The 23,409-nt window shown below is 36.0% G+C and overlaps 1 protein-coding gene across 1 annotated transcript in view; it reads right to left on the bottom strand.

Moving 5' to 3' along the window:
- GABRA2 (gamma-aminobutyric acid type A receptor subunit alpha2) overlaps positions 1-23,409 on the bottom strand; it is a 289,596-nt gene that overhangs the window by 77,866 nt on the left and 188,321 nt on the right. Inside the window, exons 5-6 of the mRNA XM_053700268.1 lie at positions 20,809-20,952; positions 8,623-8,775 (exon numbers count right to left, since the gene is read on the bottom strand). Coding sequence (XP_053556243.1) covers positions 8,623-8,775; positions 20,809-20,952 — 297 coding nt within the window. The remainder of the gene's footprint in view (positions 1-8,622; positions 8,776-20,808; positions 20,953-23,409) is intronic.

Here is a 23,409-nt window from a genome sequence, read left to right as displayed (position 1 = left end):
ATGTGAATGCACACGTGATATTCTAAGTTCGTATTTTTGCGCTATTTGGTTAACCGCCAGAGCAAAAAAAGTTTTCTTTCAACTTGTAATACCAGCGCAACCCAACAAGCGCAAAAACTTAATTCTAGCGGAGTTTTCGCTATAGCAAAAATGCTAAATACCTCGCCATTTGTAATCTAGCCCATAGTGTGATATATTTAGGTTAAACAAAATATAAGTTAGTTTCAGCTAAGTAAGGTTGGATTTTAATCAACTATAGCATATTGAGTTTTTAGTGTGAAGCTCTTGTTTAACAGAAAACATTATTATTTCTCCAAACTATATTGCCTTTGTGTTTTCACAGACCCAGTGCATTTAATCTAATTTTATTTATTTTTCTTTAACGTAGCAACTGCGTGTGCTGCCTTCATTAACCACAAGGAGGCACTTGGCATGATGCGGTCTTGCTCATGTCTACATGATCAAGAATGTAAACAATCAGAGTGTATTAAAGGGGCAGGAAACCCATTTTTTTCTTTCATGATTCAGATACAGAATACAATTTTAAACAACGTTTCAATTTACTTCTATTATCTCATTTGTTTCATTCTCTTGGTATCCTTTGTTGAAGAAGCAAAAATGCACCACTGGGAGCTAAATTAATGAATTGAGTGAGCCAATAACCTGATGCACATATGTGCAGCCACCAGTTGTAGCTCCTGAGCCTACCTAGGTATCCTTTTAAACAAAGGACACCAAGAAAACAAAAAAAATTAGATAATTGGAAAGTTGTTTAAAATCACATGCTCTTTTTGAATAAAGGAATCATATATTTTTCAAGGAATAGAAACTCTCAAAATTGTAGGACTAGTCGTGACTCATTACTTTGGCTCATACTCATGTTATCAGTATATTATAATTTGGTTTCACAAGTCATTGGCTAAAAATGTAACCAAAGATTTGTTTTGTATGTGGCTAATTAGCACATCCTATATTTATAATGGAAACTGCTAATTAGAATGCTGGCCAGACTTATCTTGATATTACAAGTTGATCCTCGTTTGCTCAATGTACACAATGATCAACTTTTAATATTGCTTTTTGAAAGCTTGTGTAAACTGCTACCTCAAGTGGTATCAGTACCCACCAGCACGCCTACCAAACCCCATTGTAATAAACAACTAAATCTCTCAATACCTTTAACTCCTAAACTGCCACAATTGCACAATGCAATACCCATAAGTCTGTCATAATCCCCATGCAGTTAACCCACACCCCCCCAGAAATTCATAACCTCAAATCTCCTATTCTCTACTAATCCCTAAACTAACAGACAACAGTGCAATTAACTGCTTAAACCCCCTAACTGCTATACTCCCCCATAGTAGTAACCTTCCTCTGTTACAAACTCCCTAACCTAACCATCAGTAAAACAACTAACTGATATCAACCCCATAGCAGTCAAAATTTACAACAGTAAAACCCCCATTCACTATTAACCCCCATAAACACCACAATCACAGTGCAAAAATCTATCCACCATTAACCCCTAACCAACACAACCCGCCAATGCAAGACACTTCTTCACACTTAACCTCTAACTACCACAACCAACATCAATTAAAATCCTGCTCAACTATAAAATCCCTAACTGCCACAACCCTGAATGATACCTCCCTCCACCAATAACATTTAATTGCAACAACCACCATGGGTAACCCCACTCATGCTATTGATTCCCTCCCTGCTATTTACCCCTAACCATGGACTCCCAACCTAAACTGACCCCTATTCTAGGACTTTCTTACCTAAGACACCACCAAAAATGAGCCCTACCTAACACGCTCTGTCCTAGACCTTGCACTGTATGACCCCACTTAAATCAATTCCTATCCTAAGATCTATCACCTAAAATAACCACCCAACCAAAAGATGACCAATATAAACTGACCTAACATTCCTCCCCACCTAAACTGACCCCCCAAAACCATAGCAGTTAAGGTTTTTGGGGGGTTATTATGATTGTTGTGTTCTTGGCTTAGGGGTTAATAGTGCAACAGAGCATCATTTAGAGAAATACTGCACAGAACAATTAACCAACTACTTATTTCATTGCAAAAATTGAGTGGTTTGGCATTTGAAAGGATTTGCCTAGGGATTGAAAACAATAAAATGTTTGCTAGCAAACAGTTTAGATGCTTTATATATATACTGCAAACAGAGCAGTGTAGTATTTACCTGTTCATATACTGTATACTATAATTCTAAATAAAATGTGTTTTGTATCCCAACAGAATACTACCGTCTACCAATATCAGATTCAGGACATCCATTCATGGCTTCTTCAGTAAGCTCCCTGAGTAGGACAATATAAATATAAATATCAGTTTAACAAACTGGCCTTACCGCAAAATGACTTACGTAAACTTCGTAAAGTCTTTTTTCTATGTTACTGCCATAGCGCCGGTATTACAAGTCTGTCCTGGGAGGCCAAAAACTGAGCGGTACAGCCTACCCTGTCAAGATCCCTAACACATTTAAAAGTTAGTAGTTATGAGTTTTACACTACAACACTGTAGCATAAAACTCATAACTAAAGTGCTAAAAAGTACACTAACACCCATAAACTACCTATTAACCCCTAAACCGAGGCCCATCGCAAATACTATAATAAAAATTTGAACCCCTAATCTGCAGCTCCGGTCACCGCCGCCACCTACATTATATTTATGAACCCCTAATCTGCTGCCCCCAACATCGCCAACACATACATTATATCTATTAACCCCTAATCTGCCTTCCCCAATGTTGCCGACACCTACATTACATTATTAACCCCTAATCTGCCGCCACCAACGTCGCCGCCACTATATTAAAGTTATTAACCCCTAAATCTAAGTCTAACTCTAAACCTAATACCCCCTAACTTAAATATAATTACAATAAATCTAAATAAATATTCCTATCATTAACTAAATTATTCCTATTTAAAACTAAATACTTACCTATAAGATAAACCCTAAACTAGCTTCAATATAACTAATAGTTACATTCTAGCTATCTTAGGGTTAATCTTTATTTTACAGGCAAGTTTGTATTTATTTTAACTAGGTAGAATAGTTATTAAATAGTTAACTATTTAATAACTACCTATCTAAAATAAATACAAAAGTACCTGTAAAATAAAACCTAACCTAAGTTACAATAACAACTAACACTACACTATAATTAAATAAATTAACTTAATTAAATGCAATTAAATAAATTACATACAATTAGCTAAATTAAATTAAATTAGCTAAAGTAAAAAACAAACAAACTCTAAATTACAGAAAATAATAAACAAATAGCCCAATTAAAATAGAAAAGCCCCCCCAAAATAAAAAAACCAGAGCCAAAACTAAACTACCAATAGCCCTTAAAAGGGCCTTTTGCGGGGCATTGCCCCCAAAGTAATCAGCTCTTTTACCTGTAAAGAAACTGTTTTACTGTTGGGGGGGTTGTTTGTATTTTTTTTTTTACAGGTAAAAGAGCTGATTACTTTGGGGCAATGCCCTGCAAAAGGCCCTTTTAAGGGCTATTGGTAGTTTAGTTTAGGCTAGGGTTTTTTTTTATTTTGAGGGGGCTTTTTTGTTTTAATAGGGCTATTAGATTAGGTGTAATTATTTTAAATATCTGTAATTTGTTTATTAATTTCTGTAATTTAGTGTGGGTTTTTTGTACTTTAGCTAATTTAATTTAATTATTGTGTAGTGTTAGGTGTTAGTGTAACTTAGGTTAGGTTTTGTATTTATTTTAGCTAGGTAGTTATTAAATAGTTAATAACTATTTAATAACTATTCTACCTAGTTAAAATAAATACAAACTTGCCTGTAAAATAAAAATAAACTCTAAGATAGCTACAATGTAACTATTAGTTATATTTTAGCTAGCTTAGGGTTTATTTTATAGGTAAGTATTTAGTTTTAAATAGGAAAAATTTAGTTAATGATAGGAATATTTATTTAGATTTATTGTAATTATATTTAAGTTAGTGGGTGTTTAGGGTTAGACTTAGGTTTAGGGATTAATAACTTTAATATAGTGGTGGTGACGTTGGGGGCGGCAGATTAGGGGTTAATAAATATAATGTAGGTGTCGGTGACATTGGGGAAGGTAGATTAGGGGTTAATAAATAGTAAGTAGGTGTCAGCAATGTTGGGGGCAGCAGATTAGTGGTTAGCACATATACATAATACATAATGTAGGTGGCGGTGGTGTCCGGAGCGCCAGATTAGGGGTTAATAATATAATGCTGGTGTCAGCGATGTCAGGGGGCGGCAGATTAGGGGTTAATAAGTGTAAGATTAGGGGTGTTTAGACTTGGGGTTCATGTTAGGGTGTTAGGTGTAGGCATAAATTTTATTTCCCCATAGGAATCAATGGGGCTGCGTTACTGAGTTTTGCGTTGCTGTATTGCAGGTGTTAGACTTTTTCTCAGCCGGCTCTCCCCATTGATTCCTATGGGGAAATCGTGCACGAGCACGTTACACCAGCTCACCGCTGACTTAAGCAGCGCTGGTATTGGGGTGCAGTAATGAGCAAAATTTTGCTCAACGCTCACTTCTTGTCTTTTAACGACGGGTTTCTGAAAACTTGCAATACCAGCGCTGTAGGTAAGTGAGCGGTGAGGGAAAACTGCTCGTTAGCACCGCACAGCCTCTAATGCAAAACTCGTAATCTAGGTGTATGGTAAGTGTCTGGAGCACTAAATGGCAGGAAATAATAATTCAATCTAGTGCTTTTTGAAATAGATATCATTCTTGTAAAACTGCTGCCATATAGGGATGTAAGCTTAGGGTCCTAAGCTTACATCCCTGCTTTTCAACAAAAGATACAAAGAGAACACAGAAAAATTGATAATTCAAGTAAATAAGAAAGTTGTTTAAAATTGTATGCGCTATCTGAATCATCAAAGAAATGTTTTGGGTTTCATATCCTTTTAATGACTGTTGTGTGAGAAATTGCATTTAGAATAAATGTTTTATTAATTACAGGGACGTGAACTCAACTTTTTTTTCATGATTTCAATAGAGCATGCAGTTTTAAACGACTTTCTTTATTTGTTCTCTAGGTATCTTTTGTTGAAAAGCAGGGCCATAAGATCAGGAGCATGCACATTTCTGGAGCTCTATATGGCAGCAGTTTTGCAAGAGCACTAGATGGCAGCCCTATTTCCTGCTATCTAGTGCTCCATAAATCTATCTAGGTATCTTTTCAACAAAGAACATCATGGGAACAAAGCAAATTTGATAATAGAAGCAAAATGAAAACTTATTTTAGATTGTCTGCACAAACAACTCAATATAAACAAACATAAACAAATAAAAAGAAATAAAATCAGATCCACTTCTGTCTATTTTTATTGCAAGCCAAATCCTCAGCATTTGTCAGTAATAGACTTTAAACATAATCTTGTGGTCATTTCTCTTGTTTGCAGGTGCAGTAACATAAAGGTGCACATTATAGTCTTTGCTTTTCCCCCCTTAATGTGGCAACTTATAACATGCATGAGACCCGGTACTGATATAGCCAGGTTACTCTACAGGGAGTGCAGAATTATTAGGCAAGTTGTATTTTTGAGGATTAATTTTATTATTGAACAACAACAACCATGTTCTCAATGAACCCAAAAAACTCATTAATATCAAAGCTGAATAGTTTTGGAAGTCGTTTTTAGTTTGTTTTTAGTTATAGCTATTTTAGGGGGATATCTTTGTGTGCAGGTGACTATTACTGTGCATAATTATTAGGCAACTTAACAAAAAACAAATATATACCCATTTCAATTTTTTTTTTTTTATCAGTGAAACCAATATAACATCTCAACATTCACAAATATACATTTCTGACATTCAAAAACAAAACAAAAACAAATCAGTGACCAATATAGCCACCTTTCTTTGCAAGGACACTGAAAAGCCTGCCATCCATGGATTCTGTCAGAGTTTTGATCTGTTCACCATCAACATTGCGTGCAGCAGCAACCACAGCCTCCCAGACACTGTTCAGAGAGGTGTACTGTTTTCCCTCCTTGTAAATCTCACATTTGATGATGGACCACAGGTTCTCAATGGGGTTCAGATCAGGTGAACAAGGAGGCCATGTCATTAGATTTTCTTCTTTTATACCCTTTCTTGCCAGCCACGCTGTGGAGTACTTGGACGCGTGTGATGGAGCATTGTCCTGCATGAAAATCATGTTTTTCTTGAAGGATGCAGACTTCTTCCTGTACCACTGCTTGAAGAAGGTATCTTCCAGAAACTGGCAGTAGGACTGGGAGTTGAGCTTGACTCCATCCTCAACCCGAAAAGGCCCCACAAGCTCATCTTTGATGATACCAGCCCAAACCAGTACTCCACCTCCACCTTGCTGGCGTCTGAGTCGGACTGGAGCTCTATGCCCTTTACCAATCCAGCCACGGGCCCATCCATCTGGCCCATCAAGACTCACTCTCATTTCATCAGTCCATAAAACCTTAGAAAAATCAGTCTTGAGATATTTCTTGGCCCAGTCTTGACGTTTCAGCTTGTGTGTCTTGTTCAGTGGTGGTCGTCTTTCAGCCTTTCTTACCTTGGCCATGTCTCTGAGTATTGCACACCTTGTGCTTTTGGGCACTCCAGTGATGTTGCAGCTCTGAAATATGGCCAAACTGGTGGCAAGTGGCATCTTGGCAGCTGCACGCTTGACTTTTCTCAGTTCATGGGCAGTTATTTTGTGCCTTGGTTTTTCCACACGCTTCTTGCAACCCTGTTGACTATTTTGAATGAAACGCTTGATTGTTCGATGATCACGCTTCAGAAGCTTTGCAATTTTAAGAGTGCTGCATCCCTCTGCAAGATATCTCACTATTTTTGACTTTTCTGAGCCTGTCAAGTCCTTCTTTTGACCCATTTTGCCAAAGGAAAGGAAGTTGCCTAATAATTATGCACACCTGATATAGGGCGTTGATGTCATTAGACCACACCCCTTCTCATTACAGAGATGCACATCACCTAATATGCTTAATTGGTAGTAGGCTTTCGAGCCTATACAGCTTGGAGTAAGACAACATGCATAAAGAGGATGATGTGGTCAAAATACTCATTTGCCTAATAATTCTGCACTCCCTGTATGCCACGAGAATTGGAATGTGCTACTTAGCATGTTCCACGTGCCCTTGGTAACGTCACATAAGGTTACAGACCTCAAATACATTTGTATTCAACATTCATTTGTTTTCAGAAACAATTTTATTCCACATTTTGAAAAAAACTAAACTTTCTTTTCTTCTGAAATATAATAAATTAGCAGAATAGAACTATATTAAAAGCTTTATGCAATCTTTTGATATACATAAAATTAAACTTTATATTTATACTTTATGAGTTGGCCAAAAAAACTTATTTGTATAAAGATTTGTAATAAATAAATATTTGATAATTTCACATTAACATTACAGTGACTAATAACTCTGTTCATAAATATCACACGTGGAGAAATAAGGTCAAAGGTCAGAAGTCTGAAAAACAATTACATTGGAACTGGAGTCTACTATACGTATATTCCTCTTAAAGGGACAGTCAAGTCCAAAAAAACTTTCATAATTCAAATAGGGCATGTAATTTTAAACAACTTTCCAATTTACGTTTATCACCAATTTTGCTTTGTTCACTTGATATTCTTAGTTGAATGCTAAACCTTTATTTTTTAATCATATAACTGCACTAGACAGTATTTTGGGGGCTAAAGTTGGTGGGAGTGGGGTGTTTGAAAAAGTACCTTTACATTGCGGTCAAAGGGAACTGTGTGTTCACTGAAAATGTATATGTAAATGCTTATATACATATAAATATATGTGTTAATATGTGTTATATGTATATACACATAAACACATAAATATATATATGTATATAATCATATACATATATATAACACTGCTGCCCATCCCTGTGCTACTTACTTATGACAGCACCAAAACTAGGCTCCCATAGGAGCCTAAGGAAGAGCGCTCTCGTGAGCACAATGCATGAAAACTTGTAATACCAGCGCACATTTTCGTGGAGCTGGTATTACACAGTGGAGCGCAAATATCGCTTTCATCAAAGCGAAATTTAGCGCTCCACTTGTAATCTGGCCCTATGTGTTTAACCCTGCATCCATTGTTAACATAAGTGAGCCACTTGTAATCCAACTCATAGACTTCAGTCGCTAGTGCTAAAATTAAATGCTCTAACAAATCAGACCATGCACTTTTTTTTCCACTAGAATGGCCATTTAAACATTTCTTCCAAACAAACATTTGTATAATGTTTTTTATAGATTTTTATGTTATTTATGTGAATTGGATGTAATTTGTGAATGCCAACGATCTATCTTCAAATATTTGAAATACAGAACACATTTCATGGGGCAACATTCTCTCTACAATGCAATTGTTAGAACACACCTATACCATTTCTGGAAATCACCAACTTCTTAAGTGTATCAATTGATTAAATGAGGAATTATTACAATAACTTACAACTAAATAGAATATATATATATATATATATATATATATATATATATATATATATATATATATATACTGTATATATTGTGAGCAGGGCTCATTTTACTTACCAAAAACTGTTCTTGCAGGCACAGATTCTCTGTTCAGCCAGAATGACACCTGAGACAAAATGACTGTCATGATGCACGGGAGGTATGTCTGAATCACAAAGTAACCAATTTTTCGCTTCAAATGGAAATGTGCTGTCATAACGGTGTATTCCCCTGCCATCCAGAAAATAACACATGTTACAAGTTTTTTTCATAGCCCTCTGTGGTGCAGAAAAGTGCTGTCACATGCTTTATCTGATTTATGATGCATTTATAGGGGCATGAAAAAAATAAACCATGGTTTAAATATATTTTACAGTTTTAAAGTGTTTTAAATGATAAATACATAGACATATTCTTGTACTGAACACCATATTTAAAGGGATATAAAGTACTAAATGTCAAACATAATGATGCATTCAAAGTAAATATTAGCCTGAGAGTAAGATGCAGCTGTATTTCATTAAATTATATTAGCTGTTTATATACTAAAGAATGAAATGAAAAATTTAGTCTCCATAAAATAATGTGTGCGTATCTTATCTCCTCATATAAGGCCAACTAGGCACAGATATGTAACAGGTTAGTCTTGTGAAGTCTGTAGTGTACACTTCCAGTTCTCAGAAGTAGAAAACCAACAGAGTAAAATTACAGGAAAATTGGGAAAAATAAATAATGGAAGAATATTCACATTTTATATTGCAATCTCAAAGTCCCTATATATAGGCAAAAAAACAGCAGTGTTTTTTCAATACAATTAAACATGTTTTTGCAATATACACACTTTTGCATCCAAGTTACCATAGTGATTTAGCAAAGGTTCTGTAAAATACAGTAGCGTTAAACAATGCTTAGAGTTGAATTGCAGAAAAGGATACAATAAATAATTAAAGTATATTGTGATTTTTTTTTACTACAGATAAGCAATTTATATTACAGTCTTGAAGCATTTAATATTAATAAACTCAGTGAAATACAACTAGAGCTATCCTGCAGCCCTCTATTATAATCAACATGCCCTGTCTTTGAATATCAGTTGGCTGTAAATTAGTTACAGTCTATGGAACAGGAGATAGGGCACATGCCTGGCTTTTCTAGAGTGATGGTAAAAAAAAAAGCATGGTTAGAAATAATAGCAATAATAAATGCAGAAAACAAAATATTTACTGTCTTTTTAACCATAAACTCTACAAACATCAATAGAAATGAAATGGCATAGTACCCTGAACATATAAACCTATCACCTCATTTTTTAATTGTAATATCTGATGATTCACGTAATATTGTTATGAACTGTTACACCTTGATTCATTAACCACTAAAAACAAGTTATAGGAAGAAGTGTATCAAAGGGACCAGAGACTGATATTCTCAGGCATACATTTATGTTAAAGGGACAGTCTAGTCAAAATAAAACGTTCATGATTTAGATAGGTCATGCAATTTTAAACAACTTTCCAATTTACTTTTATCATCAAATTTGCTTTGCTCTCTTTGTATTCTTTGTGGAAAGCTAAACCTAGGTAGGCTCATAAACTGATTTCTAAGCCATTGAACTGCCTCTTATCTCATGTAGATAACATTGTGCTCACTTCTGAGGAGTTATTTAAGAGTCAGTACTAATGGGCTAAAATGCATGTCTGTCAAAAGAACTGAGATAAGGGGGTAGTCTGAAGAGGCTAAGATACCACGTAAAAAGTGTATTACTATAACAGTGTTGGTTATGCAAAACTGGGGAATGTGTAATAAAGGGATTATCTATCTTTTTAAACAATAACAATTCTGAAGTAGACTGTTCCTTTAAAGGGACACTGAAGCCACATTTTTTATTTTATGATTTAGATAGAGCATGCAATTTTTATTTATTTTTTATTTTAGAGTTAGAAAATGCATCATACACATAGAGTTTGCGCCTTGCAAGGCATACAAACAATAAGGTCATACAAAAAAGAATGTAATATATACATAACTTAAAATTACAACCAGATTTAACCAATAAGGCTAGACAGGCATATCTTTATAATTCGGCCTTACATTGCTGGGGGGGTTTTCCCCCTTTTTCTTCCCACTCTGAACCAAACAACAACAACAAACAAACAAAAAAAAATAGCTTTTGCACCAATTAACCTATATTCCAAAATGGATAAACTCTCTGTTCTTGTTATACTTTACTAAGGGAACTTAACAGCTTACCCTCTTTTTAAATCAATAGTCAACACAGGGTATTAAAAAAAAAGAAAAAAAAAAAAGGTGGTGGGGGGGGGGGGGGGACAGAGCCAAAAAAAGAGAAGCGAAAAGGCGAGGAGGATGCGTCAGCGTACTACCACATACCCATCAGTACTAACTCTGAATTCCTAAATGGAAATATTAAGTAATCTATCTCATTGGGTGAAAGTGATTTAATAAATGCTGACCATTTGTTGAAAAATTGTCTAATATCTGAATCACTCTCCATATTGGTATCTATCTGTTCTAATACACATTGCTTCTTCAGGCAATTTTTAATCTCTGGAATACTTGGGATCGCTCTCATTTTCCATTTTTTTAAAATTATATATCTAGCTGCTAGGACAGACATGTTTATTAATTTTTCACTTGGCTGATAACCCTCACTATTCTTCAGACAAAGTATAATCTGCATCAATGATAGAATCAGAGGGGAGATCTTCAGTGAGTTATTCAACCAATATTCTAATTTCCACCAATAATGCCTAATTTTTGGACATTTCCACATCATGTGTAGCAAATCTGCAGCAGGAAAGGAACATTTAGGGCATTTATTAAAACTAGGGTTCCAGGATTTAAAGCCTTTTTCAGGAGTGAAGTATGTCTTATGTAAAAGTTTGATATGTGCTTCCCTCCAAGTAGAGGACAAAGTAGCCTGAGATACTTTAGAGATAGATGCTTGTATACATCTGGTATCAATATTGTTATGAGGTATCAACAAGTTCCAATCTAATGCAATTTTCTCTAAGGTAGACACTCCCTTACGAGAGCCAAGGAATTGGTAACACGGGGTGATTGACATAAACCCATTTTTAACCAGCGTGAGCATTCATTTTAAGCAACTTTCTAATTTACATCTATTATCAATTTTTATTAATTATTTTGCTATCTTCCTTTGAAAAGCAAGAATGTAAGTTTAGAAGTCGGCCCATTTTTGGTTCACAACCGGGGTTGTCCTTGCTGAATGGACAGCCCCAATAAACAAGTGCTAGCTTAGATGCCTTCTTTTTCAAATAAAGATAGCACAAGAACGAAGAAAAATTGATAATAGAAGTAAATTAGAAAGTTGCATGCTCTATCTGAATCATGAAAGAAAAAAATTGGATTTAGTGTCCCTTTAACAAACCTCTAGAATGTCTCCAGTGGCCAGTATTTAACCTAGGTGCAATGTAAAAGACGGTTTTAAAATAGACGTGAAAAGGGGGGCGAAAAGACCTTCCAAGGACTTACTAATTGCCTACAGGTGTCGAATTTAATAAGCTAAAAATGTAAGTAGTTGAAGTAGTTGAAAAGTGAGAAGAAAACATATTATGATCATCATGCAGTTTCCGGGTCCATAATGTAAATAGGTCTCATTTTGTGTGGCTGAAAACTTCTTTCCAAGTGAGAGACAGGGCTGAAATCTCGCTATTGTGTTTTTGCAGAATTGAAAAATTAGCCTTTTCTGACCCAAGAAAACACCAGAAAAAGCATAGATTGTGACTGAGGCCATAGTTATATGCAAACAGTAGTGCATTAATAAAATGCACTAACACATTAGAACATTTTCATCTTGCTTTGTTATGTCCATTTAAGGACATGACATACACAACACCTCAATCAAGAAAAAAAATAATCTGTGTATAAGTTATTTGAGGATCATCATAATAGAATAAAGACATGAAAACAATGACAACAAGAGGTTCTGATACACAGCAGAGCACCTGAATTATGAAATCAGATTTCTGAAGCCTCCAGAGAAAAAATGTTTGGGTGTCTTAAAGGAAAACACTTTTTGACTAGAAGTTTGTGATAAAATACAGTTGTTTTTGAGTTGCATATATGACCTAAAAATATATTGTATGACTTACAAGAACCTCTCTCCTATGATTAGCTGATAAAACTGTCAGATTGTCTGATAAACATTTTATCAACCAGGTATTAGTTACATACTTAATCTAAAAATTTGTATTTAAATTTAAACAATCCCACTCTCCACTACTGTGAGGAGTACTGGGAGTCACCATGGCTACAAGAAGCTAAAATAGGGACCAGTGGCTTCAATTCAGAAAGAACAAACACTGGAACAAGGAATAAGGCTCCAAGTTATGTTACTGGACAAAAAAGGATAGCTAACTAGTCTGTAATTGCCACATTCACACTTAGAGCTCTGGCAGAGCTGTGCTCTCTATCACTGGGTTAACACTGTGCTGGTTGCTGCCAGTCAGTCTTGACAAGGAATGTTATTGACTTTGTGGCTTTACGTGCACTAACTGTTTTGGCGTGTGTGCCTGCTTTCCGCTTGTTGCTTGACTACTCTTTTTGATTCTAACTGATACCTGACTTGTCTGCTACCTTGTTTTGACCTTTTGTTTGGATTCAACTATTCTTCTGGTAACATTTTTTACTTTGTTTTTCTTCTGGTTTTGACCTTTGACTTCGACTGTACTTCTGCAAAGCAACTTAGTACTTATACGGTCTAATTGTTGCTTAAACCTGCTTGTCTGACTATGCCTTGGCCTATTGACTTGGTAATGTCCTGGAATTAATCCTTTTCACTGGGACTATGCGTTTAGTCACATCCCAACCTAAAGGTTCCTTCCTGGATGGACATTATACTATTAGGCATGATAGTAATTGAATTCTGCTGCATGATTTTGGAGAAAGGGCATTGAATTTACCCTTAGTCACAAGCCCACAGTCTGTTGGTAACTTAGCAATAATTCATGATATTTTTGCCTTAGCAAAGTTGTATATGAGGAAAAAAAAATCATTACCCTATATCAATATATATATATAATATAAAGTAAGTGGGTGAACAAAAATAAGAACACCCAAAAGAATGGTTCAGCTGCACACAAATCAAGGTAACACACAATTTATTATGAAATTTTCCCATCATTTCCACAAACATATGGACATATTATACTTATCTGCAGATATGGAAAAGGAGATGTGATGCATGCACTAGATTAATAAACAGATCAGACGGTGAGCTAGATCAACCTCCAAGCTTAGTCCCAATCTTCAGGATCCCAAGCGAATAATCACAAAGCAAATTCCATTGATGAATCGTTCAATCTAGTGTCCTCTGTCACAGGATACTGGGATAATAAAGCATATGTTAACAGGCATAACTGGGTGCATAAAGGCACTGCTGCACAGAGACACCTAGGGGTTAAGGAAAACTGATCACCAAAACCCAAACCTGGGCAATAGCGCTTAGAACTTATCATATCCAATGCCAAAGGTTCCCCACTGTCTCAGGTATGTGCCCAAAATGTACCAAACACAGGCCTGTAGCAAGTAAAACACTTGATAACTCCTTCAACTGCAGACGAACATGTCAAAGTCAAAGTGTCTCAAAAGCGTGACCACTGATACTATCAATGGAAGATGGTCAATCTCCCCAAATCTTGTATTTGTATTTATAAATAAAGGGAGACTGACCATCTTACATTGGTTAAAGCACCCCGCCCTAATTCAGGTGTACTCATAATAGTGTAAAGGAGTTTTGTATATATAAAGCCAGGGAGTCTCCAGCTGATGAGTGGCAAAATCCAGGAAACAGTCTGTCCTGGGATGGTTATGAATCACTGCACTAACCCTAGCTAAGCTTATAAGCTGTGTGAACAGCGATGCTTTGGCATAAAGGGAATCTGCTGAAAAGCAGACTTGAAGTAAAAAGTGTGTCATTGTGAACCTCATTTGCATATCTTACCCAGAATCCTTTGCTGCATTGGAAACAATGAAATTCAGATGTTTACTGTGGGAAAAAAACAAGCCTTCTGGCCTGTCTAGATTTTTTAGTGAACTACACAATTAGTTATTTTCTCTATATTATTGAGAGTAAAAACAGGAATGATTCAGCCCATGAAGGCAAAGTGCTGTAGTGTTAGGATCAGTCAATATTGGGACACCTTGTAAGTTGGTAACTGGCTAAGCAGAATATAGCCATATTGTGTGACTAAGATCCCAATTTTAATAAAAAGGCATAGCTGTTTTTTGCAGGCAATTTTTTGCAGCATTTAAATATGTGTTGTTTATTTATAAATGGATGTGCACCAATACCATTTGTTTTGTATTTGGTCTCATTGGCAGCACTCCCAACGATGTATTTAAACTTTTTGTTAGGTGTGCTAAGCCAAACATTCACAGACAACAGGTAGTTCTCCTTGTGGAAAGTGTGTGTACTGCCCTCATCTTGGGAAGGTTTACTGTGGATGGATCTAAGACATTTTGGATCAATCAGAGAATTAACTGTAAGACAGAGAGGGTTATTTACTTGCTATGCTGTCAATGCCCAAAGTTCTATGTTGAGAAAATGAATCGCGACTTTAAGTCTAGAATAATAAAAAAATAGGAATGCTATCAAGGATGGTGATAAATCTAATAGGGTAGCCATTCAATTTAAAGATTGACATGATTGTGACATCAACAGCTTCACTATAATTGGTATTGAACATGCTTCAGTTGGGAGACAAGGTGGTAATTTGAACAGAAAACTACTACAGCAAGAAACATGGTGGATTTTAACTTTAATCACTCTGACCCTGAATGGTTAAATGAGAAAGTAGAGTATTCTGTTGTGTAGTGTGTCCTTATTCTGAATGTTGCTATTAACTTTGATGCTTAGGAAGTATATTTCACAATGACATGATGTAGGCGAGGACTGTGATTGGATGGAGTCATCATGGAGGGAGGTGTATTCTGTATAAATAACTTATTGGAGTCATGAGGTATAGATCTGTGCTGCCTGTGGGAGGGGCAAAATGCATCATCAGCAGTCACGCTTTTGAGGCACTTTGACTCCATGTTTGTCTGCAGTTGGAGTTATCCAGTGTTTTTCTTGCTACAGACAGGTGTGTGGTGCATTTTGGGCAAATACCTGAGACGGTGGGGCACCTTTGACGTTAAATACCATAAGAAGTACTGGTCACGCTATTGTCCAGGCTTTTTCTATGCATTAGGTTAACCGCTAGGTGTCTCTGTGCTACTGTACCTTTATGCACCCGATTATGCCTGTTTACATGTGCTTTATTATCCCAGTATCCTGTGACAAAGGACACTAGAATTAACGATTCATTGATGAAATTTGCTTTGAGATTAGTCGCTTGGGATCCTGAAGATTGGGACTAAGCTTCGAGGCTAATCTGGCTACCTGTCTGATCTGTCTATTAATCTAATGTATGCACATCTCCTTTTCCTTATCTGCAGATAAGTGTTTTATTAGATGTCCACATGTTTGTGGTAATAGTATGAGAATGGCATAATACATTGGCGCCCATTTAACAAGCTCCGTACTGAGCTTGTGGGCCACAAGTGAACTTGTGGGCAGTTATGAAGTTAGCGGTCTTTGTGACCGCTGCTCCATAACCTGTCCGCCTGCTCTGAGCAGGCGGACAGACATCGCCGGAAATCAACCCGATCGAGTACGATCGGGTTGATTGACACCTCCCTGCTGGCGGCCCATTGGCCGCGAGTCTGCAGGGGGCGGCATTGCACCAGCAGCTCTTGTGAGCTGCTGGTTCAATGCTGAATACAGAGAGCGTATTGCTCTCCGCATTCAGCAACGTCTGACAGACTTTGTTAAATAGAGGCCATAGTGTGTTACCTTGATTTGTGTGCGGCTGAACCATTTTTTTGGGTGTTCTTATCTTATTTTGTTGGACAAGAGGAGAGAAAAAGGATTAGAAAAGACACAATCTGATAATAAGATAAGGGAATGGGGCATATGTATCCCCCGTGTTTCTGGCGAGCCTGCAGGCTCGCCAGAAACAGCAGTTATGAAACAGCGGTCACAAAGACCGCTGCTCCATAACCTGTCCGCCTGCTCTGAGCAGGCGGACACACATCGCCGGAAATCAACCCGATCGAATACGATCGGGTTGAATGACACCCCCCTGCTGGCGGCCAATGATTGGCCGCGAGTCTGTAGGGGGCGGCATTGCACCAGCAGCTCTTGTGAGCTGCTGGTGCAATGCTGAATACAGCAAGTGTATTGCTCGCCGTATTCAGCGAGGTCTGACGGACCTGATCGGCACTGTTGGATCAGGTCCACCAGTCCTTGATAACTAGAGGCCATTGTCTTGAATTGTCCAAATAGACATTGATAAACCCGTCACAAATAAAGAGGAGCATGATGTGACACTCCATGCAAAGTATAGAATCCCAGTAGTTTTTGTTGTTGTTTTTTTTTAACAAAGAAAACAACTATACTAGAAACAAATAAAAAAAAAAACAGAGGATAAAAATAATGGCTTTAATCAGCCTACAACTATGTGTTTGTTTTTTGTGCAATAGAAAATGTTATGAAAATGAAAACTCAATAACTACTGTTAATGGCAGTATATTTTCTATTATCTCACTTTCGGCTAGATTAGGAGTTTTTGTCGGTAATGGTGTGCAGTGCTAACGCTCACCTACAGTAACGCTGGTATTACGGGTTTTTACAAACCCGGCGTTAGCCGCAAAAAAGTGAGCATAGAGCAGAATTTAGCTCCACACCTCACCTCAATACCAGCGCTACTTACGGTAGCGGTTAGCTGGCAAAACGTGCTTGTGCACAATTTCCCCATAGCGATCAATGGGGCAGAGCTGGCTGAAAAAAAACCTAACATCTGCAAAAAAGCAGCGTTCAGCTTCTAACGCAGCCCCATTGATTCCTATGGGGAAATACATTTATGTCTCCACCTAACACCCTAACATGAACCCTGAGTCTAAACATCCCTAATCTTAAACTTATTAACCCCTAATCTGCCGCCCCCGACATCGCTGACACCTGCTTTATATTATTAACCCCTAATCTGCCGCTCCGGACACCGCTGCCACCTACATTATATTTATTAACCCCTAATCTACTGCCCCCAATGGCGCCGACACCTACCTACAATTATTAACCCCTAATCTGCCGTCCCCAACGTCGCCGCCACTATAATAAAGTTATTAACCCTTAAATCTAATTCTAACCCTAACACCCCCTAACTTAAATATACTTTAAATACATCTAAATAAATATTCCAATAATTAAATAAATTATTCCTTTTTTAAACTAAATACGTACCTATAAAATAAACCCTAAGCTAGCTACAATATAACTAATAGTTACATTGTAGCTAGTTTAGGATTTATTTTTATTTTACAGGCAACTTTGTATTTATTTTAACTAGGTACAATATTATTATTAGTTATTAGCTATTTAATAACTTCCTTAATACAAATATACCTGTAAAATAAAACCTAACCTAAGCTACAATTACACCTAACACTACACTATAATTAAATAAATTACCTAAATTAACTACAATTAATTACAATTAAACTGAAGTACGAAAAAAACAAACACTAAATTACAGAAAATAATAAAATAATTACAATTTTTTTTAAACTAATTATACCTAATCTAATCCCCCTAATAAAATAAAAAAGCCCCCCAAAATAAAAAAATCCCTACCCTATAAAAAGTACAATACCCTCCAACATTAAAACCCACCACTCACACACCCAACCCTAATCTAAAACCCACCCAATCCCCCTTAATAAAACCTAACACTACCCCCTTGAAGATCACCCTACCTTGAGATGTCTTCACCCAACCGGGCAGAAGTGGTCCTCCAGATGGTCCGAAGTCTTCATCCTATTCGGGGCAGAAGAGGTCCATCCAAACGGCCAGAAGTCTTCATCCAGGCGGCATCTTCTATCTTCATCCATCCGGCGCGGAGTGGGTCCATCTTCAAGACATCTGACGCGAAGCATCCTCTTCGTTCAATGGCGACTGGAACAATGATGGGTACTTTAAATGACGTCATCCAAGATGGCATCCCTTCAATTCCGATTGGCTGATAGAATTCTATCAGTCAATCAGAATTAAGGTAGAAAAAATCCTATTGACTGATCCAATCAGCCATTAGGATTGAAGTTCAATCCTATTGGCTGATTAGAACAGCCAATAGGATTGACCTCACATACTATTGGCTGATTGGAACAGCCAATAGAATGCAAGCTCAATCCTATTGGCTGATTGGATCAGCCAATAGGATTGTTTCTACCTTAATTCCGATTGGCTGATAGAATTCTATTAGCCAATTGGAATTGAAGGGACGCCATCTTGGATGACGTCATTTAAAGGAACTGTCATTGTTCCAGTTGCCGTCAAACGAAGAGGATGCTCTGCGTCGGATGTTTTGAAGATGGACCCAATCCGCTCCGGATGGATAAAGATAGAAGATGCCACCTGGATGAAGACTTCTGGCCATCTGGAGGACCTCTTCTGCTCGGATAGGATGAAGACTTCGGACCGTCTGGAGGACCACTTCTGCCCGGTTGGGTCAAGACGTCTCAAGGTAGGGTGATCTTCAAGGGGGTTAATGTTAGGTTTTATTAAGGGGGGATTGAGTGGGTTTTAGAGTAGGGTTGGGTGTGTGGGTGGTGTGTTGTAATGTTGGGGGGGTATTGTATTTTTTTTACAGGTAAAAGAGCTGATTACTTTGGGGCAATGCCCCGCAAAAAGCCCTTTTAAGGGCTAATTGTAATTTAGTGTAGGGTAGGGATTTTTTTTTTTATTTTGGGGGGCTTTTTTATTTTATTAGGGGGATTAGATTAGGTGTAATTAGTTTAAACAAATTGTAATTATTTTATTATTTTCTGTAATTTAGTGTTTGTTTTTTTTAGTAATTTAGTTTATTTAATTTAATTATAATTATTTTTAGTTAATTTAGGTAATTTATTTAATTATAGTGTAGTGTTAGGTGTAATTGTAGCTTAGGTTAGGTTTTATTTTACAGGTAAATTTGTATTTATTTTAACTAGGAAGTTACTAAATAGTTATTTTTAATAACTATTGTACCTATTTAAAATAAATACAAAGTTGCCTGTGAAATAAAAATAAACCCTAAGCTAGCTACAATGTAACTATTAGTTATATTGTAGCTAGCTTAGGGTTTATTTTATAGGTATTTAGTTTAAAAATAGAATTATTTAGTTAATGATAGAAATATTTATTTAGATGTATTTAAATTATATTTAAGTTAGGGTGTGTTAGGGTTAGACTTAGATTTAGGAGTTAATAACTTTATTATAGTGGCGGCAACGTTGGGGGCGGCAGATTAGGGGTTAATAATTGTAGGTAGGTGTTGGCGATGTTAGGGACGGCAGATTAGGGGTTAATAAAATTTAACTAGTGTTTGCGAGGCGGGAGTGCGGTTTAGGGGTTAATATATTTATTAAAGTGGCGGCGATGTCCGGTCGGCAGATTAGGGGTTAAAAATTTTATTTAAGTGTTTGCGATGGGGGGGGGCTCAGTTCAGGGGTTAATAGGTAGTTTATGGGTGTTAGTGTACTTTTTAGCACTTTAGTTAAGAGTTTTATGTTACGGCGTTAGCCCATAAAACTCTTAACTACTGACTTTTAAATGCGGTAGGAGTCTTGACAGGAGAGGCTGTACCGCTCACTTTTTCCAAGACTCATAATACCGGCGTTAGGAAAATCGCATTGAAAAGATAGGATACGCAATTTACGTAAGTGGATTTGCGGTACGCTCGAGTCACAGAAAAAAGTGAGTGGTACACCTGTACCTGCAAGACTCATAATACCAGCAGGCGTTAAAAAGCAGTGTTGGGACCTCTCAATGCTGTTCTTTAAGGCTAACGCAAGACTCGTAATCTAGGCATTTGTATTTGTTGAGAAAGAAAAGCATAATGAGTGCAAGAGCCATCTATAACTTTCAAAAAATAGTTTAAAGTGTCAGTAAACATTAAAAATAATGTTATATAATTCTGCACTATGTACAGAATTATATAACATTATATTAGCGCAAATGTTTTAAAACTTCCCCTTTGAATTTTAAATAAAACCTGCTGTTTTACAGACCCGCTCTCTGTGATCTTCTGAGCGGGTCTGTGTTTTTCAAACTGTCCCTTTAACTTTTACACTGTCTAATTATATTATTTAAGATAATCATTTATAATGCCATTTAAATATAATAAACAAAGTAAATTAACTGACCTGTGCTTGACCTTATTGTTTCTTTTCCAACTAATTGTCCTAGAAGGTCATACTGATTTAATCTTGAGCCATCTGCTGCCACCACTACTGAATCTGTTGCATTGCGTGTCCATACATAGGTCACTTCTGAGGTTGTATAAGCATCTGTAAAACAACAGAGGAAGATTGTATTTATGTTAATTTGTAAAATGACATTCATATATAAACAGATGTACTCTTAGCATAATCTATCATAATATTGCTATTAGTGTCAGTTAGTACAATGGTAGAATATCTATACATACATTCTTATCAATCAAAAGTTAAAGATATTTTACCACTGGTCAATTGCACCTTCAACCATAAAGATTACAAGTGGCACACTAACTGTTGCACGCAAGTGATAGCGTCTTTTTACGCACGTCGGAAATATTGTGCATATTACAAGTTGAAAGTAAACGCAATCGAAAGAGCGCAATAACATTTAAATCTCATAGGCTTAGCGCGACTGAAACCCTTGTGTAAAGGTAGTATGTTAACAAAACGTTACATAAAACATAACATAAATACATTTAAATCTACAGTCACATTTATATAAACACTATTAGATTAAAAAAAACAAAACATTCTTATAGCTATTAATAAAAGTTATAATAGTTATATGGTTTATGACATACAAGAATATGTTATTTTTATTGTATATTAATATATATATATATAAAAGGTATAAATATCTACTTTACATTAACATTATCATATATATATATATATATATATATATATATATATATATATATATATATATATTACAACAAATTGACTCAGTTCACAGGGAGTGTGAGCTGAATTAAAAAAAAAATGCTTTTATGCACTGTTTGTGTAAAACGTCTTGTGTATTCGTGCAACAACACAGTACTTAGATACTATTAAAATTTAACCTTTATTTCGTACTGATAAAATGGCAGCAAGATTCCACTTAGATTTGCTGCCTGCGCTTATACTTAAAAACACATCTCCATGATGTTTTGTTATGACTCTAGTAAATAGGTGGTATGTAGGGTAAGACCCTGAGTAAAATAAAGGCTTTAACACAGCTGTGGAAAAATTCTAATGGCCTTAATAGTGGCTTGACTGAATAAATCCTTTTGTTAAAGTAATATATAATTATCAGTAAAATGAGTCTGACCCTTATATTACATATATCTGTATTAACCAGAATTAGAATTCGACAGTTTGCAGCTAGACATTATCTGGCTAATACAGATATATGTAATATAAGGGTCAGACTCATTTTACTGAGAATTATATATTACTTTAACAAAAGGATTTATTCAGTCAAGCCACTATTAAGGCCATTAGAATTTTTCCACAGCTGTGTTAAAGCCTTTATTTTACTCAGGGTCTTACCCTACATACCACCTATTTACTAGAGTTATAGTCTAGTCAAAATTAAACTTTAATGATTCAGATAGGGTATGCAATTTTAACCAACTTCCAATAACAGTTTTTCACAGCTAGACAGCACTAGTCCATATGCCATATAGATAAGATTGTGCTTACTCCCATGGAATTATTTATTAGTCAGCAATGATTGGCTTAAATGCATGTCTGTTAAAAGCACCAAGATAAAGGACATTCTGCAGAGGCTTAGATATTCACAGATAATCACAGAGGTAAAAAGGGTATTAATATAACAGTGTTGGTTATGCAAAAATGGGGAATGGGTAATAAAGAGATTATCTATATTTTTAAACAATAGACATTTTCAAGTAGACTGTTCCTTTAAAGTGTGACCTTTTGTCTCAATCAAGTGCCTTGGAGTAAACGGCTCTTCATCAACTCTGTATATCGGCCATGAATGTATCAGTATAAAGTAATTATATCACTTCTCAAGCACTTTTTTTCTAGAGTAAACAGACCCAGTTTGGCTAATTTCTCCTCATAGTTTAAATCCTTTGTTTCCCTTATTCATTTTGTGTCCTTTCTCTTAACTTTTTCTAATTCAGCAATGTCTTTTTTTTAAATTGGTGCCATGAACTGCAGGTATTTATATAGTGACCAAATTATGCTTTCTTCCTTTACATTCATGCTAGTATTGTATTAGACTTAGAAGCCGCTGCCTTGTGCACTTCTTCTTATTCATATATTAGTCTGTAATCCACTTATGGCTGTCACATGATATAGGGGGGAGGGAAATGGAAGGAAATTTTGAAATACTTTTTATCATGCATCTGTTGATTATTAATTTCTACTGTATTTAATGGTCCTTTAATATATGGACCAAAACAACTGCTCATCACTAAATAGCATACATTCTTATACTGAACAAAAATGAAACAGAGGATGTTCTTGACAAGTGTGCTGCTTTCTATCAGTTTGATTGTTTGTCTCCATTAAGACAACAAACAGTTTATTAATACATATAATAATTATATTTTCTTATATATATGTTAAAATTATTAGATCCATCAGGTGTTATAGTTTAATTATATTTTTGATTACTGGATAAGCAATAATAAAACGGTTATCAAATAAAAATAATCACTAGTGTTATTTTACAAGTTACTCTTGAAAGCATATTCAGATTTGATAGTTGAACTGTCCCTTAAGGATAACTTTAGG

This window comes from Bombina bombina, chromosome 2 (assembly GCF_027579735.1).
Source record: "Bombina bombina isolate aBomBom1 chromosome 2, aBomBom1.pri, whole genome shotgun sequence".
NCBI lineage: Eukaryota > Metazoa > Chordata > Amphibia > Anura > Bombinatoridae > Bombina > Bombina bombina.
The sequence above is the reverse complement of the archived record's forward strand: the minus strand, read 5'-3'. Positions and strand labels throughout refer to the sequence as shown.